The sequence below is a fragment of the Cheilinus undulatus genome, linkage group 7 (genome assembly GCF_018320785.1).
Source record: "Cheilinus undulatus linkage group 7, ASM1832078v1, whole genome shotgun sequence".
Lineage (NCBI taxonomy): Eukaryota > Metazoa > Chordata > Actinopteri > Labriformes > Labridae > Cheilinus > Cheilinus undulatus.
Genome location: NC_054871.1, coordinates 53,217,141 through 53,242,819, shown reverse-complemented (window position 1 = coordinate 53,242,819; position 25,679 = coordinate 53,217,141). Strand labels below are relative to the sequence as shown.

The 25,679-nt window shown below is 45.6% G+C and overlaps 1 protein-coding gene across 2 annotated transcripts in view; it reads right to left on the bottom strand.

The window, feature by feature from the left end:
- The window catches only part of dnm3a (dynamin 3a), a 105,480-nt gene that overhangs the window by 45,319 nt on the left and 34,482 nt on the right, over positions 1 to 25,679 (bottom strand). For both annotated transcript variants that reach the window (XM_041790973.1, XM_041790974.1), the window contains one exon: positions 24,873 to 24,986. In XM_041790973.1, the coding sequence (XP_041646907.1) occupies positions 24,873 to 24,986 (114 nt within the window). The remainder of the gene's footprint in view (positions 1 to 24,872; positions 24,987 to 25,679) is intronic.

The window sequence follows — 25,679 nt, the reverse complement described above, 5'->3', positions numbered from 1 at the left end:
AGGACGACACAGACTAACCAAGACTAGACAGACTAACCAGGACGAGACAGACTAACCAGGACGAGACAGACTAACCAGGACGACACAGACTAACCAGGATGAGACAGACTCACCATGATGAGACAGACAAACCAGGATGAGACAGACTAACCAGCACAATACAGACTTACCAGGACAAGACAGACTAACCAGGACGACACAGACTTAACCAAGACGACACAGACTAACCAGGATGAGAAAGATTCACCAGGACGAGACAGACTAACCATGAAGATACAGACTAACCAGGACGACACAGACCAGCCAGGACAAGACAGACTAACCAGGACGACACAGACTTACCAAGACGACACAGACTAACCAGGACGAGACAGACTAACCAGGACGAGACAGACTAACCAGGACGAGACAGACTAACCAGGACCAGACAGACTAACCAGGACGACACAGACTAACCAGGATGAGACAGACTAACCAGGATGACACAGACTAACCAGGATGACACAGACTGACCAAGACGACACAGACTAACCAGGATGACACAGACTGACCAAGACGACACAGACTAACCAGACGAGACGGACTAACCAGGACCACACAGACTAACCAGGACGAGACAGACTAACCAGGACGAGACAGACTAACCAGGATGAGACAGACTAACCAGGACGACACAGACTAACCAGGATGAGAAAGACCAACCAGGACGATACAGACTAACCAGGACAACACAGACCAACCAGGACTAGATAGTCTAACCAGGACGACACAGACTAACCAGGATGAGAAAGACTAACCAGGACGACACAGACCAACCAGGACAAGACAGACTAACCAGGACTACACAGACTTACCAAGACAACACAGACTAACCAGGACGAGACAGACTAACCAGGACGAGACAGACTAACCAGGACGACACAGACTAACCAGGACGACACAGACTAACCAGGACGACACAGACTAACCAGGATGAGACAGACTAATCAGGATGAGACAGACTAACCAGGATGAGACAGACTAACCAGGATGAGACAAACTAACCAGGACCACACAGACTAACCAGGACGAGACAGACTAACCAGGACGAGACAGACCAACCAGGATGAGAAAGACTAACCAGGACGAGACAGACTAACCAGGACGAGACAGACTAATCAGGACGAGACAGACTAACCAGGACGAGACAGACTAACCAGGACCACACAGACTAACCAGGACAACACAGACTAACCAGGATGAGAAAGACTAACCAGGACGACACAGACCAACCAGGACAAGACAGACTAACCAGGACGACACAGACTAACCAGGACAACACAGACTAACCAGGATGAGAAAGACTAACCAGGACGACACAGACTAACCAGGATGAGAAAGACTAACCAGGACGACACAGACCAACCAGGACAAGACAGACTAACCAGGACGACACAGACTAACCAGGACGAGACAGACTAACCAGGACGACACAGACTAACCAGGATGAGAAAGACTAACCAGGACGAGACAGACTAACCAGGAAGAGACAGACTAACCAGGACAACACAGACCAACCAGGACGAGACAGACTAACCAGGACGACACAGACTAACCAGGATGAGAAAGACTAACCAGGATGAGACAGACTCACCAGGACAACACAGACTAACCAGGAAGACACAGACTAACCAGGATGAGACAGACTAACCAGGATGACACAGACTTACCAAGACGAGACAGACTAACCAGGACGAGACAGACTAACCAGGACCACACAGACTAACCAGGACGAGACAGACCAACCAGGATGACACAGACTAACCAGGATGAGACAGACTAACCAGGACGAGAGAGACCAACCAGGACGATACAGACTAACCAGGACAACACAGACCAACCAGGACGAGACAGACTAACCAGGACGACACAGACTAACCAGGACGACACGGACTAACCAGGACTAGACGGACTAACCAGGACGACACAGTCTAACCAGGACGAGACAGACTAACCAGGACGACACAGACTAACCAGGATGAGACAGACTCGCCAGGATGAGACAGACAAACCAGGACAAGACAGACTAACCAGGACCACACAGACTAACCAGGACTAGACAGACTTACCAGGACAAGAAAGACTAACCAGGACGACACAGACTAACCAAGACTAGACAGACTAACCAGGACGAGACAGACTAACCAGGACGAGACAGACTAACCAGGACGACACAGACTAACCAGGATGAGACAGACTCACCATGATGAGACAGACAAACCAGGATGAGACAGACTAACCAGCACAATACAGACTTACCAGGACAAGACAGACTAACCAGGACGACACAGACTTAACCAAGACGACACAGACTAACCAGGATGAGAAAGATTCACCAGGACGAGACAGACTAACCATGAAGATACAGACTAACCAGGACGACACAGACCAGCCAGGACAAGACAGACTAACCAGGACGACACAGACTTACCAAGACGACACAGACTAACCAGGACGAGACAGACTAACCAGGACGAGACAGACTAACCAGGACCACACAGACTAACCAGGACGACACAGACTAACCAGGACCAGACAGACTAACCAGGACGAGACAGACTAACCAGGACGAGACAGACTAACCAGGATGACACAGACTAACCAGGATGACACAGACTGACCAAGACGACACAGACTAACCAGGATGACACAGACTGACCAAGACGACACAGACTAACCAGACGAGACGGACTAACCAGGACCACACAGACTAACCAGGACGAGACAGACTAACCAGGACCAAACAGACTAACCAGGATGAGACAGACTAACCAGGACGACACAGACTAACCAGGATGAGAGAGACCAACCAGGACGATACAGACTAACCAGGACAACACAGACCAACCAGGACTAGATAGTCTAACCAGGACGACACAGACTAACCAGGATGAGAAAGACTAACCAGGACGACACAGACCAACCAGGACAAGACAGACTAACCAGGACTACACAGACTTACCAAGACAACACAGACTAACCAGGACGAGACAGACTAACCAGGACGAGACAGACTAACCAGGACGAGACAGACTAACCAGGACGACACAGACTAACCAGGACGACACAGACTAACCAGGATGAGACAGACTAATCAGGATGAGACAGACTAACCAGGATGAGACAGACTAACCAGGATGAGACAAACTAACCAGGACCACACAGACTAACCAGGACGAGACAGACTAACCAGGACGAGACAGACCAACCAGGATGAGAAAGACTAACCAGGACGAGACAGACTTACCAGGACTAGACAGACTAATCAGGACGAGACAGACTAACCAGGGCCGAGACAGACTAACCAGGACGACACAGACTAACCAGGACAACACAGACTAACCAGGATGAGAAAGACTAACCAGGACGACACAGACCAACCAGGACAAGACAGACTAACCAGGACGACACAGACTAACCAGGACAACACAGACTAACCAGGATGAGAAAGACTAACCAGGACGACACAGACTAACCAGGATGAGAAAGACTAACCAGGACGACACAGACCAACCAGGACAAGACAGACTAACCAGGACGACACAGACTAACCAGGACGAGACAGACTAACCAGGACGACACAGACTAACCAGGATGAGAAAGACTAACCAGGATGAGACAGACTCACCAGGACAACACAGACTAACCAGGACGACACAGACTAACCAGGATGAGACAGACTAACCAGGATGACACAGACTTACCAAGACGAGACAGACTAACCAGGACGAGACAGACTAACCAGGACCACACAGACTAACCAGGACGAGACGGACCAACCAGGATGACACAGACTAACCAGGATGAGACAGACCAACCAGGACGAGAGAGACCAACCAGGACGATACAGACTAACCAGGACAACACAGACCAACCAGGACGAGACAGACTAACCAGGATGAGAAAGACTAACCAGGACGACACAGACCAACCAGGACAAGACAGACTAACCAGGACTACACAGACTTACCAAGACGACACAGACTAACCAGGACGAGACAGACTAACCAGGACGACACAGACTAACCAGGACGAGACAGACTAACCAGGACGAGTCAGACCAACCAGGATGAGACAGACTAATCAGGACAACACAGACTAACCAGGACTACACAGACAAACCAGGACGAGACAGACTAACCAGGACGAGACAGACTAACCAGGACGACACAGACTAACCAGGATGAGACAGACTAATCAGGACAACACAGACTAACCAGGATGAGACAGACTAACCAGGATGAGACAGACTAACCAGCATGAGAAAGACCAACCAGGATGATACAGACTAACCAGGACAAGACAGACCAACCAGGACGAGACAGACTAACCACAACAAGAAAGAGCAACCAGGACTAGACAGACTAACCAGGACAACACAGACTAACCAGGAAGAGACAGACTAACCAGGACGAGACAGACTAACTGGGACGACACAGACTAACTGGGACGAGACAGACTAACCAGGACGAGACAGACTAACCAGGACAACACAGACCAACCAGGACGACACAGACTAACCAGGACGACACAGACTAACCAGGACAACACAGACAAACCAGGAGGAGACAGACTAACCAGGACGAGACAGACTAACCAAGACGACACAGACTAACTGGGACGAGACAGACTAACCAGGATGACACAGACTAACCAGGATGAGACAGACTAACCAGGACGACACAGACTAACCAGGACGAGACAGACTAACCAGGATGAGACAGACTAACCAGGACGAGACAGAGTAAGCAGGACGAGACAGACTAACCAGGATGAGACAGACTAATCAGGACGAAACAGACTAACCAGGATGAGACAGACTAACCAGGACGAGACAGACTAACCAGGACGAAACAGACTAACCAGGATGAGACAGACTAACTAGGACGAGACAGACTAACCAGGACAAGACAGGCTAACCAGGACAAGGAGAGAGGCCATCAGTCTCAGTCTATCATCACCATGGTGACTCATGAGCGATGGAGAGCATCAGTGGAGACGGCAAGGAGGCCGGTACAAAGGGAGGAGTGTAGGAGGGGAGGGAGGCTCACATGTGAAAGTCATTAGTCAGGCTCAAACTCTAACACAACATTTCTCTGAAAGTAAAACCTTCCCCCCTAAATCTTTCCTCCAAGACCTGCTGCTTCACTCTAAACCCTGAGGAGGGGGCTTCTACTCGATACAAAGCTGTTATGTTACTGATTGATAAAACTCTTATCACAGTTTGATGGCTAGCTACTCTGTGGAGGAAGGCTTTAGGAAGACACAAACCAAACCACTCTGTTATCTCAGATCTCTCCTCTAAGGCTTGCCACAAACTCTGAGAAGGGGTCTTCAGACAATCTGTGTTCACAGCCTGCTGCCTTACTCTCACTTTTAAGAGGTGGCTTCAGGATGACCCAAGCAATACAATCGCTTATTTTAGCTATTGATAAAGCCAAAATGTCTCCTCCATGGCCTGCTGCCTCATGCCAAACACTGAGGAGGGGGCTTTAGAACAACGCAAACATTATAATGTGGTATGTTTTAATGACCAATAGTGACCAACAAAAGCTACCAAATCTTAAAAAAAAATCACAGACCTTCAGTCAAATATTAAGTAAAAGCTGCTGTGAAAGGAAGAGAAAGAGAGCAATGTCTACATTTGACAAATATTTTAGCATCAAAAGAACTGAGGCTTTAAATAAACCCTGTTTTCTTACATTAGAGGTGAATGAGAGGAATGAATCCATCAAAAACTGAAGACAAACTTCTACACACTTTGTTGCCAACTTATTTGTGGAATTAAGACGGTTTGCTGAAGTTTGCCTGCTATTTTTGTTATTTAGAAACAAAGAATTTTCCAGTGTTAGTGTCAATGACAATACAACATTTCTGTGTTCTCCAAACACTAAGATGTTGAGTATAATAATAAATGGGTAAAGAATCTGTTTTTTCTAGCCTTTTCCTTTAAACCTTGCAAGTATTTAATTTTGTAAGCAATATAAGCTTAGTAATTTTACTGATCAGAAGTCCCAAAAACTAGCAGATATTCAGAAAAAGTCCCACAGATTGTCAGTTACATTTAACTAAGAGCTGCTGCAACAGGAGAGAGAAAGCTCAGTCTGTTCTTTAAGAAGATATAGAACAAACGTCAGCACATCTGAGTCCAGCCTTCTCCGTCCCAGGACGGCTCTATCTGTTTACTCTGATTTAGTGTCTTTTATGATGACTTTGTTGGCCATGTTTGAACATCAGCATTAAAAAGTACTGGAACTAGAAATAAGCTGAATTACTGTCATATTTGTAGAAGTGAAACGAATGCATGAAAATCTCTAAATGCTGCCATGGTGACTCATTTATGCGACTTTGACAGTGTGCAGAAGTTTGCCTGCAATGTTGGGTCATCAAAATCAAGAAATGATGAATATCTGGTGTCGTTGACATTCACTTTGATTTCCCTGGTACCTTTCTTCATTTCTTTCTTTTTTTATTTATTTGTATTCATTTATTCATTCAGCCATTTATTAATTAATTAATCTATTCATTCATTTATTAATTCAGTTATATATTCATTCATTTATTTTATTATTTTCAAAGTGTAAAATTCTTGTATCTTTAAATCCCTGAGAAGTGGGCAAGGATGGTCTAGTGGTGAGTTCTCCCCCCGTGTTGGGTTTTTAACTGCATGTCATTCCTCACTCTCTCACCCCTGTCTCCAGCTCTATTCACTGTCCTGTCTCTCTTACAAAGGCAAAAAGCCCCAAAGTAAATCTTAAAAACAAATATATAAAAAAGTTCCTGAGAGGAGGAGTCCCAGAGTGGGAAATATGAAACAGGAAGTGATCCCTGCAGAAGAGGAAGTCCTAAACACCCTGAGTGTCATCTGTGAGTGTCGGTCTTCCCTCTCCCCGTGCTTTCCTGAACCCTACAACTTTTTTCCAAAGAGGCCCACTTCCTGTAACAGACGCTGAAAAAATGACAGACCAGGACTGGTCCTCGTACGCCAACATCTGGGATCGCTTTAGATGGAGGAGGCGGAGCCTGCAGGAGGAGGGAGGGTAGAAATAGAAAGTAGAGATGAAGGGAGTAGGAAGAGGAGGGATAGAGGTGGACAGAGGAGCAGAGCTGGAGAAACTGGGAGAAACTGCACACCAGTCCAGTCCCCATGGGTCCCATCAACCCATATATGGCCGCTGGGTCCCTCCCTGACTCTCTCCCCTTCCCTCACCCAAGTCTCCTCACGCCTTCCCCGAGTGAGCGCGCAGATCCTGAAGTGAATGAGTGAAAGTGCCACGTCAAGACTGGATACTATGCCGGACGCTCCTCTGACATCTCAGGAGGAGGAACACCCGGAGGAGTGGACGAGACGCCTCGACCTGTGACCCCATGCTGACACTGGATAAAATAAGAAATGAGAGGTGGAAAACTTTCCTGACTCTCCTCTACTGGACTTTATAGCTGAAAACTAGAGTGGGAGAAGATGAGGCCGAGCTCCTGCTCCGTCATCCCAGTGTTCAGACTACCTGTTCAGGATCTTACTGGTGTACAGTAGTCTGCACATTGGTTAGACTGTGCATGGAAGAGCTGCAACATACATGCATGTAATCTCCTCTAGAAAACTCTCGGATGACTGTGCATGAATGCTGAGGATGCATTAAATATGTGCATGCAGTTTTAACAGCTTTCACCCCCACATATGCAGCAGTTTCAGAGCATGATGATATCTGTTCTGCGGCATCGACGTTGTTGGTCTTTAGAGTGCTGAGGAGTTGACATGCAGCACTGTAGACTTAGAACTAACAAATACTTTAGCAACTGTTAGGATATAAAAGTGTCAAACCAGTGATTTAACTCAGCTTCTTTTGTTGCAGAAAAGTTCCAGCTTTAGTTTGTCAGATTTCATCAAACATTGCTGTCGGAATTTCTTCAGGCACTTCTTCATTCTGGTACGACTACTCCGGTGTTTACAGACATCACAGCTTTGGAAATGCATGCTACAGATTAATGCAGTCTTTCTCACCTGATGGGTTGGAACCAAAGATGGTCATGGAGCTGCTGTATAGTCTACGATGCATGTGTGAACATACTTCTATTCAGTCTGTTATATTCCATTTTACGGAGATGAGTCCATTTTAGATGTTTTCTCAGGATTTAGCCTTCTTTATCTTGTTATCTAAGAACACTAATGTGTTGTTTTTGTCATGATAATGTGCCACTTTCCTTAAATCTTTGGAAAACAACTGAGATTGACGGTTATCACAGGAACTGAGTAAAGAATGCATGCATGTCCTTCCAGAGCTTCTGATGTGAAACATGTTAGTTTCTTCTTAAAGGTTTGTTTTGGGGCTTTGACTCTGATTCAGAAAGGTCTGTGGAGAGGGCAGGAGAGTTCGAAAGGAGCCACAGGTTGAACCTTGGCTGCCTACTTAGAATCACTTATGTGGGTGCCATCTGGGCTATCAGCGCCCCATACTGATGTTTTTCAGACATATTTTGATCAATCTTAGTTACAAAGTGCAACCTTGTCTTTCAAAACTGTGATTGGTTAATAATTTGGGTGAATTTTGGTTCTGATTTTTCATGAAGGAGCAGTTGAAGGGTCCTGAGGTTAGACAGGCTGAGAACCAGCACTCTGGTTTGAAGGTTTAATGGATGTGACTGTGGATAAGGCCTTCCACTCACAGACGCTGAGTGTAGGCATGAGCCATCTGTTTTTCCTCAGCTCTGGCAGTGGAGGGGTGCAGGAATGTATGTCTGCTCAGTGTGCAGTGGACGTTAAACTCTGAACTGTTATTCTGCTCTCTCAGTGTGAGGTCAGGGCGAGCGGAGAGTGTTAAGACGGTAAAACTACCAAAGAAGACGTAGGGATGGAGAGAAGCTTGAGACGGGAGTATTTTTTGGGGGCGTCTGCAACGTAGAAACGACCATGTGGGATTTCTCTGACTGAGCTTGGAAGCTGGTGTTTGGACAAAGCTTCAGATTTTCCAGCCAGGAATGTGCAGAGTCCCAGGGAGCCTGCCAACCACAGGGAGGGGGAGAGAAGGGAGGAGGGGAGTAGAGGAGTTCGAGAAAAAGAAAATAATAAATGGGGGAGGCAGTTTTAGAGAAAAGTCATGTTTTTGGTGGCAGTTTGGGAAGAGAAGAAGGAGAGCACAAAATATACTGTATATGAAGAAAAATCTTATTTTGAAAAGCTGGATTTTTATATTTAATGGTTTTTAGATTGTAGTCATTTCTTTTCCTTCTGTTGATAGTCCGTTTAAATCATCATCGTGGTAATGCAACTAAAACTGGGCTTTTAAAATCCACGTTCACCTCTAAGAGCACCAGTAGATCATCATTTCCTGCATGTTTACGCCAGTGATCCCTTCTAACTAAAACTGTTCCTTTTCTCCATGTAGGAGACTAGACTAAGACCAGCTACAAACAGCTCTTTGCTGATCAAAAACTCTGAGGAAAGTTTGGTTTTTATTAAAGAGACTAAACCAGACTCAAATGTAATGTGGTTTTCATCTGACATTAAAATCCATGATATGAGAGAGCACAAGCTGTTAGGATGAATCTTCCTTTCAGCTGGAGAAAGAAGGAGTTCATCAGGGAGCATAGAACACCTATGATCTAAACCAGAGTCTGGCCAACAGAATGAATGCTTATGCTTGAATGTAAGGACTTTATACGGACCAAAACTATCAGGGGTAGAAATGACTAAAACGTGCCTGACTAGAAGGTCCTTCAATCCAAAGACTAAGACTGAAGTAAACATAGCTGTTAAAATCCACACACGTTGACAGCTCAGTCAGATTCTAGATGGACGTTAGAGCATGCTCCACTGTTTCCATGAAGAGACTCTTGAAGTCAAACAGTTTGCTAAGAGTGCTAACAGCAGCAGAAGTTGTCTGCTTTCAGCGTCGCTGTGAGCTGGAGCAATAACAAGCATCAAAGTTAGAAATTAAGGTGCAAGAACTGTAAAGTTTCTCTGCTTTCATGGTGGACTATGAAGCTTTTTAAGGGGATGCAGGATTTCTGTGAACACGTCCAAACATCTTTGATTCTGATAAAAATTAAAAACACACTGTAAAACCAAACAAGTTGAAAACACACAATGTGTCCTGTCTGATTATGTAAAAGTTTGAGGTAGTAGAAATAATTTGTATGAGTATGACTCAGGTTAAAATACATAATGACATGTTTCTCATTCACTGAGGTTTCCTGGAAGTCTTTGACATATTTTGACAAATGTTCCACCCAAAGTGAGCAAACTTGAGTAACAAAGACTGAAAGACGACCTTTGACCCAGAGAGTGCTCCTCTACAGAGCGCAATACTTCATCTGTGCTAGGTTAAAGTTGGTCCACACAGGCATGACTCATCTAACTCACCTGGTAACTTCACTCACGGTGCAAACTTCTCTAATGCCCAAAGGTATTCTGGGAAAATCTGCTGATTAAGCGATAACTGTCAATAAACTTTAGTACAGTGACAGCAAAAACTTATAGTGATCAAGTAACCGACTGTTTTCTTTAAACTTGAAAATGTGTTCTCAGAAAATGAAAAACTAGAAAAGCTGAAAAAGATGTTCAGTTAGCTCATGAGAACAACCGTCAACTGTTTGGTTTTAAAGACCTAAGAGAGTCAGAGAGCTGGGAGAGGAGCAGGGTAGCTCACCGTCTGGTAGTTCGATGTCTTTTCTGGCGTCAATGTTTTAACCAGTCACTGGAGCTTTAACCAGTCACTGGAGCTTTAACCAGTCACTGGAGCTTTAACCAGTCACTGGAGCTTTAACCAGTCACTGGAGCTTTAACCAGATACTGGAGCTGTAACCAGTCACTGGAGCTTTAACCAGTCACTGGAGCTTTAACCAGTCACTGGAGCTTTAACCAGATACTGGAGCTGTAACCAGTCTCTGGAGCTTTAACCAGTCACTGGAGCTTTAACCAGTCACTGGAGCTTTAACCAGTCACTGGAGCTTTAACCAGTCACTGGAGCTTTAACCAGTCACTGGAGCTGTAACCAGTCACTGGAGCTTTAACCAGTCACTGGAGCTTTAACCAGTCACTGGAGCTTTAACCAGTCACTGGAGCTTTAACCAGATACTGGAGCTTTAACCAGTCACTAGATTTAACAAGATACTGGAGCTTTAACCATTCACTTGAGCTTTAACCATTCACTGGAGCTTTAACCAGTCACTGGAGCTTTAACCAGATACTGGAGCTTTAACCATTCACTTGAGCTTTAACCAGTCTCTGGAGCTTTAACCAGTCTCTGGAGCTTTAACCAGTCACTGGAGCTTTAACCAGTCACTGGAGCTTTAACCAGTCACTGGAGCTTTAACCAGTCACTGGAGCTGTAACCAGTCACTGGAGCTTTAACCAGTCACTGGAGCTTTAACCAGTCACTGGAGCATTAACCAGATACTGGAGCTTTAACCAGTCACTGGAGCATTAACCAGATACTGGAGCTTTAACCAGTCACTGGAGCATTAACCAGATACTGGAGCTTTAACCAGTCACTGGAGCTTTAACCAGATACTGGAGCTTTAACCATTCACTTGAGCTTTAACCAGTCACTGGAGCTTTAACCAGTCACTGGAGCTTTAACCAGCCACTGGAGCTTTAACCAGCCACTGGAGCTTTAACCAGTCACTGGAGCTTTAACCAGTCACTGGAGCTTTAATCAGTCACTGGAGCTTTAACCAGTCACTGGAGCTTTAACCAGTCACTGGAGCTTTAACCAGTCACTGGAGCTTTAACCAGTCACTGGAGCATTAACCAGATACTGGAGCTTTAACCAGTCACTGGAGCATTAACCAGATACTGGAGCTGTAACCAGTCTCTGGAGCTTTAACCAGTCACTGGAGCTTTAACCAGTCACTGGAGCTTTAACCAGTCACTGGAGCTTTAACCAGTCACTGGAGCTTTAACCAGTCACTGGAGCTGTAACCAGTCACTGGAGCTTTAACCAGTCACTGGAGCATTAACCAGATACTGGAGCTTTAACCAGTCACTGGAGCATTAACCAGATACTGGAGCTTTAACCAGTCACTGGAGCTTTAACCAGATACTGGAGCTTTAACCATTCACTTGAGCTTTAACCAGTCACTGGAGCTTTAACCAGTCACTGGAGCTTTAACCAGCCACTGGAGCTTTAACCAGCCACTGGAGCTTTAACCAGTCACTGGAGCTTTAACCAGTCACTGGAGCTTTAATCAGTCACTGGAGCTTTAACCAGTCACTGGAGCTTTAACCAGCCACTGGAGCTTTAACCAGCCACTGGAGCTTTAACCAGCCACTGGAGCTTTAACCAGTCACTGGAGCTTTAACCAGCCACTGGAGCTTTAACCAGCCACTGGAGCTTTAACCATGGGTACACTGCTGGAGACGGAGCAGGTCTGATCCCCTGCAGTGTTGCAGCTTGCTGACATTGCCCCTTAGACCTCTGATCAGCTGATAAAGGTCTCAGTGAGGAGCTCAAAGGGTTAAAGTTTGAAGTGTTTACATCTGACTGCTGTCGGTGAGTCTTTGTGATCGCCCATGTGTTGCTCTGATGTGGTCCACTCATATTTACACGTATGTCTCTGTGCCGTTCATCACGCCTGTGTGTCTCAACGTGTTTGTTCCTCTCTAACAGAGCGTGTTGGTCTGAGCTCTGTGCTCGGACTCTTCAGTGTTTATGTGCAGCATTTGTGTCTCTGTATATTTGTCTCCACTCTTTGTTTACCTCTGACTCTGCAGCAGTACTGTACGCTGTATATATGCGCCTGTGGCTGTTGGTTTGCCTTGGGCCGGCTCCAGCTGTGTCAGAGTGAGCTGCTCCAAATGCCTCAACTCCCAGAAGAGGAAGGGGGAGTAACAGGGGAGTTAAGGGGGGGAGTTAGCGCTGAGCTTGACTGATGGGAGGAAAAGAGGGGCTCAGTCCAGGTCCAGGTGTCAGGGAAGAAAGAAAACTTTGAAGTAAAGAGTTAAAGATGACAGAACTTCAGACACTTTTAAATACACAGGGTTTAAAATGATCAAATCTTTCATTTCAGTAGTTAATAGTCTCAATGAGTCCTCAAACTTTTAAAAGATTAAATCAACTTCATAAAAACTTCATAGGATCTGTCAAAACTCATAGAGAAACTGCTGCGTACTACTTAGACTACAGGAAAACAAGGATTTGAACTGCATTACGTAAAAACCGAACACTAGTTGCCTTTTGTTTTTGTTTGCAGGAAAATAAAAGGAATAAATGGTTTTGTTTCACTGATATGTTTTTAATCAAAGATGAATACTTAGACTTTTGTCTGTGCAGAACCATCACCAGTGTTTCCAGCCCAGTTTTGGTCTGCATGATAAAGCAGCAGGTGTCCAATGATATTCACTAGAACTACATCAGCCAGGGTTGTTTCTTAGTTTGCTTTTCTTTTGTCAGGTTGCCACAAGTTCAGGAACTTCACAGGAATGAAGGTTTGACATTAATCTGCTGTTCTACTGAGTGAAAGTATCACAAAGTACAAATAGTATTTAGACAACAGTAGGGCCAGGATTTCTGTTTTTGTTTTAATGGAATTAACAGGTATCAAAATCGTCTATTATCAAACTGAGGCTTAAATATGTTCTTGGTTTTCTATGTGGAAGATATAAACTGGACAACAAACTATCCGTGATCCACTGAGCAGCTAATCCAAACTATACTGGACACTCAACATTTCCTGTTTATTTCTTTTCTGTTCGGAAATGTTAGATGGAATATGGAAATATGCAGGAGTCTGACTGCTACTTTTAGTCATAAAAGACCAGAAATGTGTTGAGATGATTTCTATCTCTGTAACTGTTCTTTAAAAACTGGTACTAATGTTTCGTTTCTACAAGAAGTTACAGTACAGTGACATCCTTAAACCATAAAGCAGCATTCAGCCTACCAGCAGCAGCCATACCAGTCTACCACAATAGTACTGTTTCATCAATGTCCCAGCATTTCCGTCAAAAAACAGCATGTGTTACATGTTCTAAACCTTCAGTTGTGATGTCTTGTCTGCAGATGTGATGCCATCCTCGCTCCTGGCTGTGATGGCAGAGACTGTTGTGGTGTGTCTGCCTGTCTACACTTGCTGTGCAGACCTTCTGCTCCTGTACAGCAGGCACAGACAGGCAGACACATGGCAGCCCCCCTGACATCTGAGACACACCTGATGTACGGCAACCACACCTGAGACACACCTAATCTACGGCAACCAGGAGGAACAACATCAGCAAGACAGCAACCATACTGACATCTGAGACACACCTGATCTACAGCAACCACACTGACACCTGAGACACACCTGATCTACAGCAACCACACTGACACCTGAGACACACCTGATCTACAGCAACCACACCTGAGACACACCTGATCTACAGCAACCACACCTGAGACACACCTGATCTACAGCAAGCACAACTGAAACACACCTGATCTACAGCAAGCACACTGACACCTGAAACACACCTGATCTACAGCAACCACACTGACACCTGAAACAAACCTGATGTACAGCAACCACACCTGAGACACACCTGATCTACAGCAACCACACTGACACCTGAAACACACCTGTCTACAGCAACCACACCTGAGACACACCTGATCTACAGCAACCACACCTGATCTACAGCAACCACACCTGAAACAAACCTGCTCTACAGCAACCACAGTGACACCTGAAACACACCTGATCTAAAGCTAGCAACTACAACTGAGACACACCTGATCTACAGCAACCACACCTGAAACAAACCTGATCTACAGCAACCACACTGACACCTGAAACACACCTGATATACAGCAACCACACTGACACCTGAAACACACCTGACCTACGGCAGCCAGGAGGAACAACATCAAGAAGAGAGCATCCACACTGACACCTGAAACACACCTGATCTACAGCAACCACAACTGAAACACACCTGATCTACAGCAACCACACCTGAAACACACCTGATCTACAGCAAACACATTGACACCTGAAACACACCTGATCTACAGAAACCACACCTGAAACACACCTGATCTACAGCAAGCACACCTGAAACACACCTGATCTACAGCAACCACACCTGAAACACACCTGATCTACAGCAACCACACCTGAAACACACCTGATCTACAGCAACGACACTGACACCTGAAACACACCTATCTACAGCAACCACACTGACACCTGAAACACACCTGATCTACAGCAACCACTCTGACACCTGCAACACACCTGATCTACCTCAACCACACTGACAACTGAAAACACACCTGATCTACAGCAAGCACACTGACACCTGAAACACAACTGATCTACAGCAACCACACCTGAAACACACCTGATCTACAGCAAGCACACTGACACCTGAAACACACCTGATCTACAGCAACCACACCTGAAACACACCTGATCTACAGCATCCACACTGACATCTGAAACACACCTGATCTACAGCAACCACACTGACACCTAAAACACACCTGATCCACGGCAGCCAGGAGGAACAACATCAGCAAGAGAGCAACCACACTGACACCTGAAACACACCTGATCTACAGCAACCACACTGACAACTGAAAACACACCTGATCTACAGCAACCACACTGACACCTTAAACACACCTGATCTACAGCAACCACACTGACAACTGAAAACACACCTGATCTACAGCAACCACACTGACACCTTAAACACACCTGATCTACAGCAACCACACTGATACCTGAAACACACCTGATCTACAGCAACCACACTGACACCTTAAACACACCTGATCTACAGCAACCACACTGATACCTGAAACACACCTGATCTACAGCAACTACACCTGAAACACACCTGATCTACAGCAAGCACACCTGAAACACACCTGATCTACAGCAACCACACTGACACCTGAAACACACCTGATCTACAGCAACCACACTGACAACTGAAACACACCTGATCTACAGCAACCACACTGACACCTGAAACACACCTGATCTACAGCAACCACATCTGAAACACACCTGATCTACAGCAACCACACCTGAGAAACACCTGATCTACAGCAGGCAAACTCACACCTGAAACACACCTGATCCACAGCAACCACACCTGAAACACACCTGATCTACAGCATCCACACTGACAACTGAAAACACACCTGATCTACAGCGAGCACACTGACACCTAAAACACCTGATCTACAGCAACCACACCTGAAAACACACCTGATCTACAGCAACCACACCTGAGACACACCTGATCTACAGCAACCACACCTGAAACACACCTGATCTACAGCAACCTCACTGACACCTGAAAAACACCTGATCTACAGCAACCACACCTGAGACACACCTGATCTACAGCAACCACAACTGCAACACACCTGATCTACAGCAACCACACTGACAACTGAAACACACCTGATCTACAGCAACCACACTGACAACTGAAACACACCTGATCTACAGCAACCACATCTGAAACACACCTGATCTACAGCAACCACACCTGAAACACACCTGATCTACAGCAAGCCCAATGACACCTGAAACACAGCTGATCTACAGCAACCACACCTGAAACACACCTGATCTACAGCATCCACACTGACATCTGAAACACACCTGATCTACAGCAACCGCACTGACACCTGAAACACACCTGATCTACAGCAAGCCCACTGACACCTGAAACACACCTGATCTACAGCAACCACACCTGAAACACACCTGATCTACAGCATCCACACTGACACCTGAAACACACCTGATCTACAGCAACCACACTGACACCTGAAACACACCTGATCTACAGCAACCACACTGACACCTAAAACACACCTGATCTACAGCAACCACATCTGAAACACACCTGATCTACAGCAACCACACTGACAACTGAAAACACACCTGATCTACAGCAAGCACACTGACACCTGAAACACACCTGATCTACAGCAACCACACCTGAAACACACCTGATCTACAGCAACCACACCTGAAACACACCTGATCTACAGCAACCACACCTGAAACACACCTGATATACAGCAAGCACACTGACACCTGAAAACACACCTGATCTACAGCAACTACACCTGAAACACACCTGACCTACAGCAACCACACTGACACCTGAAACACACCTGATATACAGCAAGCACACTGACAACTGAAAACACACCTGATCTACAGCAAGCACACTGACACCTGAAACACACCTGATCTACAGCTAGCACACCTGAAACACACCTGATCTACAGCAAGCACAATGACACCTGAAACACACTGGCTCTACAGCAACCACACCTGCAACACACCTGATCTACAGCAAGCACACCTGAAACACACCTGATCTACAGCAACCACACCTGAAACACACCTGATCTACAGCAACCACACTGACACCTGAAACACACCTGATCTACAGCAAGCACAATGACACCTGAAACACACCTGATCTACAGCAAGCACACCTGAAACACACCTGATCTACAGCAACCACACTGATACCTGAAACACACCTGATCTACAGCAACCACACTGACACCTTAAACACACCTGATCTACAGCAACCACACTGATACCTGAAACACACCAGATCTACAGCAACTACACCTGAAACACACCTGATCTACAGCAAGCACACCTGAAACACACCTGATCTACAGCAACCACACTGACAACTGAAACACACCTGATCTACAGCAACCACACTGACACCTGAAACACACCTGATCTACAGCAACCACACTGACAACTGAAACACACCTGATCTACAGCAACCACACTGACACCTGAAACACACCTGATCTACAGCAACCACACTGACAACTGAAACACACCTGATCTACAGCAACCACACTGACACCTGAAACACACCTGATCTACAGCAACCACATCTGAAACACACCTGATCTACAGCAACCACACCTGAGAAACACCTGATCTACAGCAGGCAAAATGACACCTGAAACACACCTGATCCACAGCAACCACACCTGAAACACACCTGATCTACAGCATCCACACTGACAACTGAAAACACACCTGATCTACAGCGAGCACACTGACACCTAAAACACCTGATCTACAGCAACCACACCTGAAAACACACCTGATCTACAGCAACCACACCTGAGACACACCTGATCTACAGCAACCACACCTGAAACACACCTGATCTACAGCAACCTCACTGACACCTGAAAAACACCTGATCTACAGCAACCACACCTGAGACACACCTGATCTACAGCAACCACAACTGCAACACACCTGATCCACAGCAACCACACTGACAACTGAAACACACCTGATCCATAGCAACCACACTGACAACTGAAACACACCTGATCTACAGCAAGCACACTGACAACTGAAAACACACCTGATCTACAGCAACCACACTGACAACTGAAACACACCTGATCTACAGCAACCACATCTGAAACACACCTGATCTACAGCAACCACACCTGAAAAACACCTGATCTACAGCAAGCCCAATGACACCTGAAACACAGCTGATCTACAGCAACCACACCTGAAACACACCTGATCTACAGCATCCACACTGACATCTGAAACACACCTGATCTACAGCAACCGCACTGACACCTGAAACACACCTGATCTACAGCAAGCCCACTGACACCTGAAACACAGCTGATCTACAGCAACCACACCTGAAACACACCTGATCTACAGCATCCACACTGACACCTGAAACACACCTGATCTACAGCAACCACACTGACACCTAAAACACACCTGATCTACAGCAACCACACTGACACCTAAAACACACCTGATCTACAGCAACCACATCTGAAACACACCTGATCTACAGCAACCACACTGACAACTGAAAACACACCTGATCTACAGCAAGCACACTGACACCTGAAACACAACTGATCTACAGCAACCACACCTGAAACACACCTGATCTACAGCAACCACACCTGAAACACACCTGATCTACAGCAACCACACCTGAAACACACCTGATATACAGCAAGCACACTGACACCTGAAAACACACCTGATCTACAGCAACTACACCTGAAACACACCTGACCTACAGCAACCACACTGACACCTGAAACACACCTGATATACAGCAAGCACACTGACAACTGAAAACACACCTGATCTACAGCAAGCACACTGACACCTGAAACACACCTGATCTACAGCTAGCACACCTGAAACACACCTGATCTACAGCAAGCACAATGACACCTGAAACACACCGGCTCTACAGCAACCACACCTGCAACACACCTGATCTACAGCAACCACACCTGAAACACACCTGATCTACAGCAACCACACCTGAAACACACCTGATCTACAGCAACCACACTGACACCTGAAACACACCTGATCTACAGCAAGCACAATGACACCTGAAAGACACCTGATCTACAGCAAGCACACCTGAAACACACCTGATCTACAGCAAGCACACTGACAACTGAAACACATATGATCTACAGCAACCACACCTGAAACACTCCTGATCTACAGCAAGCACACTGACACCTGAAACACACCTGATCTACAGCAACCACACTGACACCTGAAACACAGCTGATCTACAGCAACCACACCTGAAACACAACTGATCTACAGCATCCACACTGACATCTGAAACACACCTGATCTACAGCAACCACACTGACACCTAAAACACACCTGATCTACGGTAGCCAGGAGGAACAACATGAGCAAGAGAGCAACCACACTGACACCTGAAACACACCTGATCTACAGCAACCACACTGACAACTGAAAACACACCTGATCTACAGCAACCACACTGACACCTGAAACACACCTGATCTACAGCAACCACACCTGAAACACACCTGATCTACAGCAAGCACACCTGAAACACACCTGATATACAGCAACCACACTGACACCTGAAACACACCTGATCTACAGCAAGCACACCTGAAACACACCTGATCTACAGCAACCACACTGACAATTGAAACACACCTGATCCATAGCAACCACACTGACAACTGAAACACACCTGATCTACAGCAACCTCACTGACACCTGAAACACACCTGATCTACAGCAACCACATCTGAAACACACCTGATCTACAGCAACCACACCTGAGACACACCTGATCTACAGCAGGCAAACTGACACCTGAAACACACCTGATCTACAGCAACCACACCTGAAACACACCTGATCTACAGCAACCTCACTGACACCTGAAACACACCTGATCTACAGCAACCACATCTGAAACACACCTGATCTACAGCAACCACACCTGAGACACACCTGATCTACAGCAGGCAAACTGACACCTGAAATACACCTGATCTACAGCAACCACACCTGAAACACACCTGATCTACAGCATCCACACTGTCAACTGAAACACACCTGATCTACAGCAACCACATCTGAAAACACACCTGATCTACAGCAACCACACCTGAACACACCTGATCTTCAGCAACCACACCTGAAACAAACCTTATCTACAGCAACCTCACTGACACCTGAAAAACACCTTATCTACAGCAAGCACACTGACACCTGCTACACACCTGATCTACAGCAACCACACTGACAACTTAAACACACCTGATCTACAGCAACCACACTGACAACTGAAACACACCTGATCTACAGCAACCACACTGACACCTGAAACACACCTGATCTACAGCAACCACACTGACAACTGAAACACACCTGATCCATAGCAACCACACTGACAACTGGAACACACCTGATCTACAGCAAGCACACTGACACCTGAAACACACCTGATCTACAGCAACCACATCTGAAACACACCTGATCTACAGCAACCACAATGACAACTGAAAACACACCTGATCTACAGCAAGCCCACTGACACCTGAAACACACCTGATCTACAGCAACCACACCTGAAACACACCTGATCTACAGCAACCACACCTGAAACACACCTGATCTACAGCAAGCACACTGACACCTGAAAAACACCTGATCTACAGCAACCACAATGACAACTGAAAACACACCTGATCTACAGCAAGCCCACTGACACCTGAAACACACCTGATCTACAGCAACCACACCTGAAACACACCTGATCTACAGCAACCACACCTGAAACACACCTGATCTACAGCAAGCACACTGACACCTGAAAAACACCTGATCTACAGCAAGCACACTGACACCTGAAAAACACCTGATCTACAGCAAGCACCTGAAACACACCTGATCTACAGCAAGCACACTGACAACTGAAAACACACCTGATCTACAGCAACCACACTGACAACTGAAACACACCTGATCCACAGCAACCACACTGACACCTGAAACACACCTGATCTACAGCAACCACACTGACAATTGAAACACACCTGATCCATAGCAACCACACTGACAACTGAAACACACCTGATCTACAGCAACCACACTGACACCTGAAACACACCTGATCTACAGCAACCACATCTGAAACACACCTGATCTACAGCAACCACACCTGAGACACACCTGATCTACAGCAGGCAAACTGACACCTGAAACACACCTGATCTACAGCAACCACACCTGAAACACACCTGATCTACAGCAACCTCACTGACACCTGAAACACACCTGATCTACAGCAACCACATCTGAAACACACCTGATCTACAGCAACCACACCTGAGACACACCTGATCTACAGCAGGCAAACTGACACCTGAAATACACCTGATCTACAGCAACCACACCTGAAACACACCTGATCTACAGCATCCACACTGACAACTGAAAACACACCTGATCTACAGCAACCACATCTGAAAACACACCTGATCTACAGCAACCACACCTGAAACACACCTGATCTACAGCAACCACACCTGAAACACACCTGATCTACAGCAACCTCACTGACACCTGAAAAACACCTGATCTACAGCAAGCACACTGACACCTGCAACACACCTGATCTACAGCAACCACACTGACAACTGAAACACACCTGATCCATAGCAACCACACTGACAACTGAAACACACCTGATCTACAGCAACCACACTGACACCTGAAACACACCTGATCTACAGCAACCACACTGACAACTGAAACACACCTGATCCATAGCAACCACACTGACAACTGGAACACACCTGATCTACAGCAAGCACACTGACACCTGAAACACACCTGATCTACAGCAACCACATCTGAAACACACCTGATCTACAGCAACCACAATGACAACTGAAAACACACCTGATCTACAGCAAGCCCACTGACACCTGAAACACACCTGATCTACAGCAACCACACCTGAAACACACCTGATCTACAGCAACCACACCTGAAACACACCTGATCTACAGCAAGCACACTGACACCTGAAAAACACCTGATCTACAGCAACCACAATGACAACTGAAAACACACCTGATCTACAGCAAGCCCACTGACACCTGAAACACACCTGATCTACAGCAACCACACCTGAAACACACCTGATCTACAGCAACCACACCTGAAACACACCTGATCTACAGCAAGCACACTGACACCTGAAAAACACCTGATCTACAGCAAGCACACTGACACCTGAAAAACACCTGATCTACAGCAAGCACACCTGAAACACACCTGATCTACAGCAAGCACACTGACAACTGAAAACACACCTGATCTACAGCAACCACACTGACAACTGAAACACACCTGATCTACAGCAACCACACTGACACCTGAAACACACCTGATCTACAGCAAGCACACCTGAAACACACCTGATCTACAGCAACCACACTGACAACTGAAACACACCTGATCTACAGCAACCACACTGACACCTGAAACACACCTGATCTACAGCAACCACATCTGAAACACACCTGATCTACAGCAACCACACCTGAAACACACCTGATCTACAGCAACCACATCTGAAACACACCTGATCTACAGCAACCACATCTGAAACACACCTGATCTACAGCAACCACATCTGAAACACACCTGATCTACAGCAACCAGGAGGACCACATCAGCTAGACAGCAACCACATCTGAAAACTTGACATGCACAGACTCTAGGACCACATCAGCTCTGAATTAAACTTCATCCCCTGCTTTGACCTGCTGTGTTTGTGTCAATAAACCCCAGATTACTGATGAGCGCTGCTGTCTTTGATTCTTTTGTCATTAGATAAGCTTGTTAAGTCCCTGTTAATGTCTTTATTTCACATTAGGTACAGTTGTTTGTTACATATTTCAGAACAAAGCTGAGTCGCTAACACTTTCTATGCCCCTCCTTCTATAATAATTACAATGTGAGGGTCCATAATAACCTCTAGTCCACAATAACACATTTTAAGTCATTATAGACACTTGCATCATAGTTAGTTATGATTACTGTTTTAAGGCATTATAAATAGTTGTGAGTGCTTATAATGTGTTATTACGCACCTATAATCATTATAACATAGTTATTAGTGTACTTATAATATGTTATGATTCATTATGGGGGTGGGGGGGTGTTACCCATGAGACTTCTTTCTGCCACATTTCTAAACTACAATGTAGAAAATGTGCAGAAGTGTTCTGCAGTTTTTGACAACTTTAACCAAGAAATTAGCCAATAATTGCTGCCTAGAATGTCTGTTTTGAGTGCAATAGAAAAAGGCATCGATATCAATGAAGTATAACCAAAATAATCACCTGCAGTATCAAGAGAATCCTTCTGCATACTAAACACTGAAAGATATTAATTTTGAATATTCAAGACAGCTTAAATCTTACATCTGCTCTGTGTTTCTAAGTCTGAATTCAGTAAACCAATCTGACCTGAACATCTGCCTGAGGTCTCCTAAAACCCTCTAACAGCCATAACACCACACCACTATAGAAGCATTTACATCCATGCTTCTATATCATAAACAGATTTTCAATATGAACACTATGAACAATTCCCTTTCAGAGATATCAACAATGCTAGGAAAGTTCATAAGGAGTCACTGAGTACAACAAACCAGCCATTTTCTTTTATTTAATTTAGATCAGGCATCTCCAAAGTCACCTCTGTTTTCTCTGCTCATATTCATCCCTTTAGATTTGCTTTCTGACTCCATGATCTCTGTTCTGTGTGATGTTAAAGTCTCTGGTGTAATCAGGAAGCAAGAGGTGCGGTAGAGTATTCATCAAAATGTCGTCAGTTAATCCAGCACCAGTTAGACTGTGACACTAGTTCTGTATCAGACGGAGTAAAGATAAAAAGGTGACTCAGTCCTCTGGTTGTGTTTTGTACTGGGACGTTGTTAAGTTTTATTCTGTTTTTTTTTGCCTTTGTTAAACATGACAGGATGAGAGTGAGGAATGACATACAGACACTTTAGCTGTGATTATTTTCACTGATTATGTACCAGTAACGCCCTCCATCTTCAGGCTGAATTGAAGAAATATATCCTTCTGGATGAAAGTTTCCTAGTCAGTGTGCCAACAAACATCCATCGCTTTTTTGACTGCTTATCCCGTTTGGGGTCGTGGGGGGCTGAAGCCTATCCCAGCTGTCTCTGGGTGAGAGGCGGGGTCACCTTGGACTGGTTGCCAGTCAATCACAGGGCTGACATGAAGAGACAAACAACCAGGCACGCTCACACATACGGGCAATTTAGAGTCACCTATTAACTCAATGAAGAGTCTATGCATGCACGGGGAGAACAGGCAAACTCTGCACAGAAAGGCCCTGACCAGGAAGCAAACCAGGAACCTTCCTTCAGCGCTATCCCAGTGCAGTCCAGTACAGGTATCTTGTCTCTACATACATAGAGGTCATGCTTGTCTGTATGAGAACCTTACCTCCTCATCTTTGTACCAGGACAGACTCTCTGCCGTCAGGATGAACCAGTATCCTCTGGCTCCGCCCTTCATGATGCCAATGTTGCTGATGGTCAGCCAGCCTTTACGTATGACCTGAACCACAAAAAAACAAAGTTTACTGAGAGAAAGTCTGAGTCATGTGACCCATCTGAGAGCGTGCAGAGCAGATCACAGTCAGAGATGAGCCTGGTAATTGAACGGTAGAAGAAGAGCTTTGTGGACATAAAATCAGTAAACATTTCTGTGACTGTAGAAACGACCAAAGAGAAGGAAGCAGTAGAGAGGAAATCAAACATGAATACAGTTGGAACAGACATAAAGAGAATTAAACACAAAGAGTTCATCCTGCAGACTATACAAACATTTAGAGCAGCAGGGCTGTGAAAGATAAAGATGGTTAGGTGAGGAAAACTGTAAAAACAAGACTGTAAGAAAGAGCAGAGCATCAGCTGCAGAGAGGAACAAGGTCTGCATCTTTGCTGTGGTCAAGCTAACAGGCCTGCAGGCTGAAAGTCCAGCACAGTACGATCACAGCAGAGACAGAGAACAGTACGTACACATGCCGTCAGAAAAGTCGAGTTATGGTGTCAGTGAGGCTGTAACTGGACTTTTCAAATCTGTGTAAGCCTGTTAGTCTGGGGGAAAAATCAGCCTGAATCAGATTTACTGAAGTCAGGCTACTGCACCTGGATAATGTGGCAGCAGATCATGCTAATGTCATCAGCTAAAAATGTTCAACAACTTCCTTTTTCCAGGAGGAAGACGAGACCAAGACTAGCTGAAAAG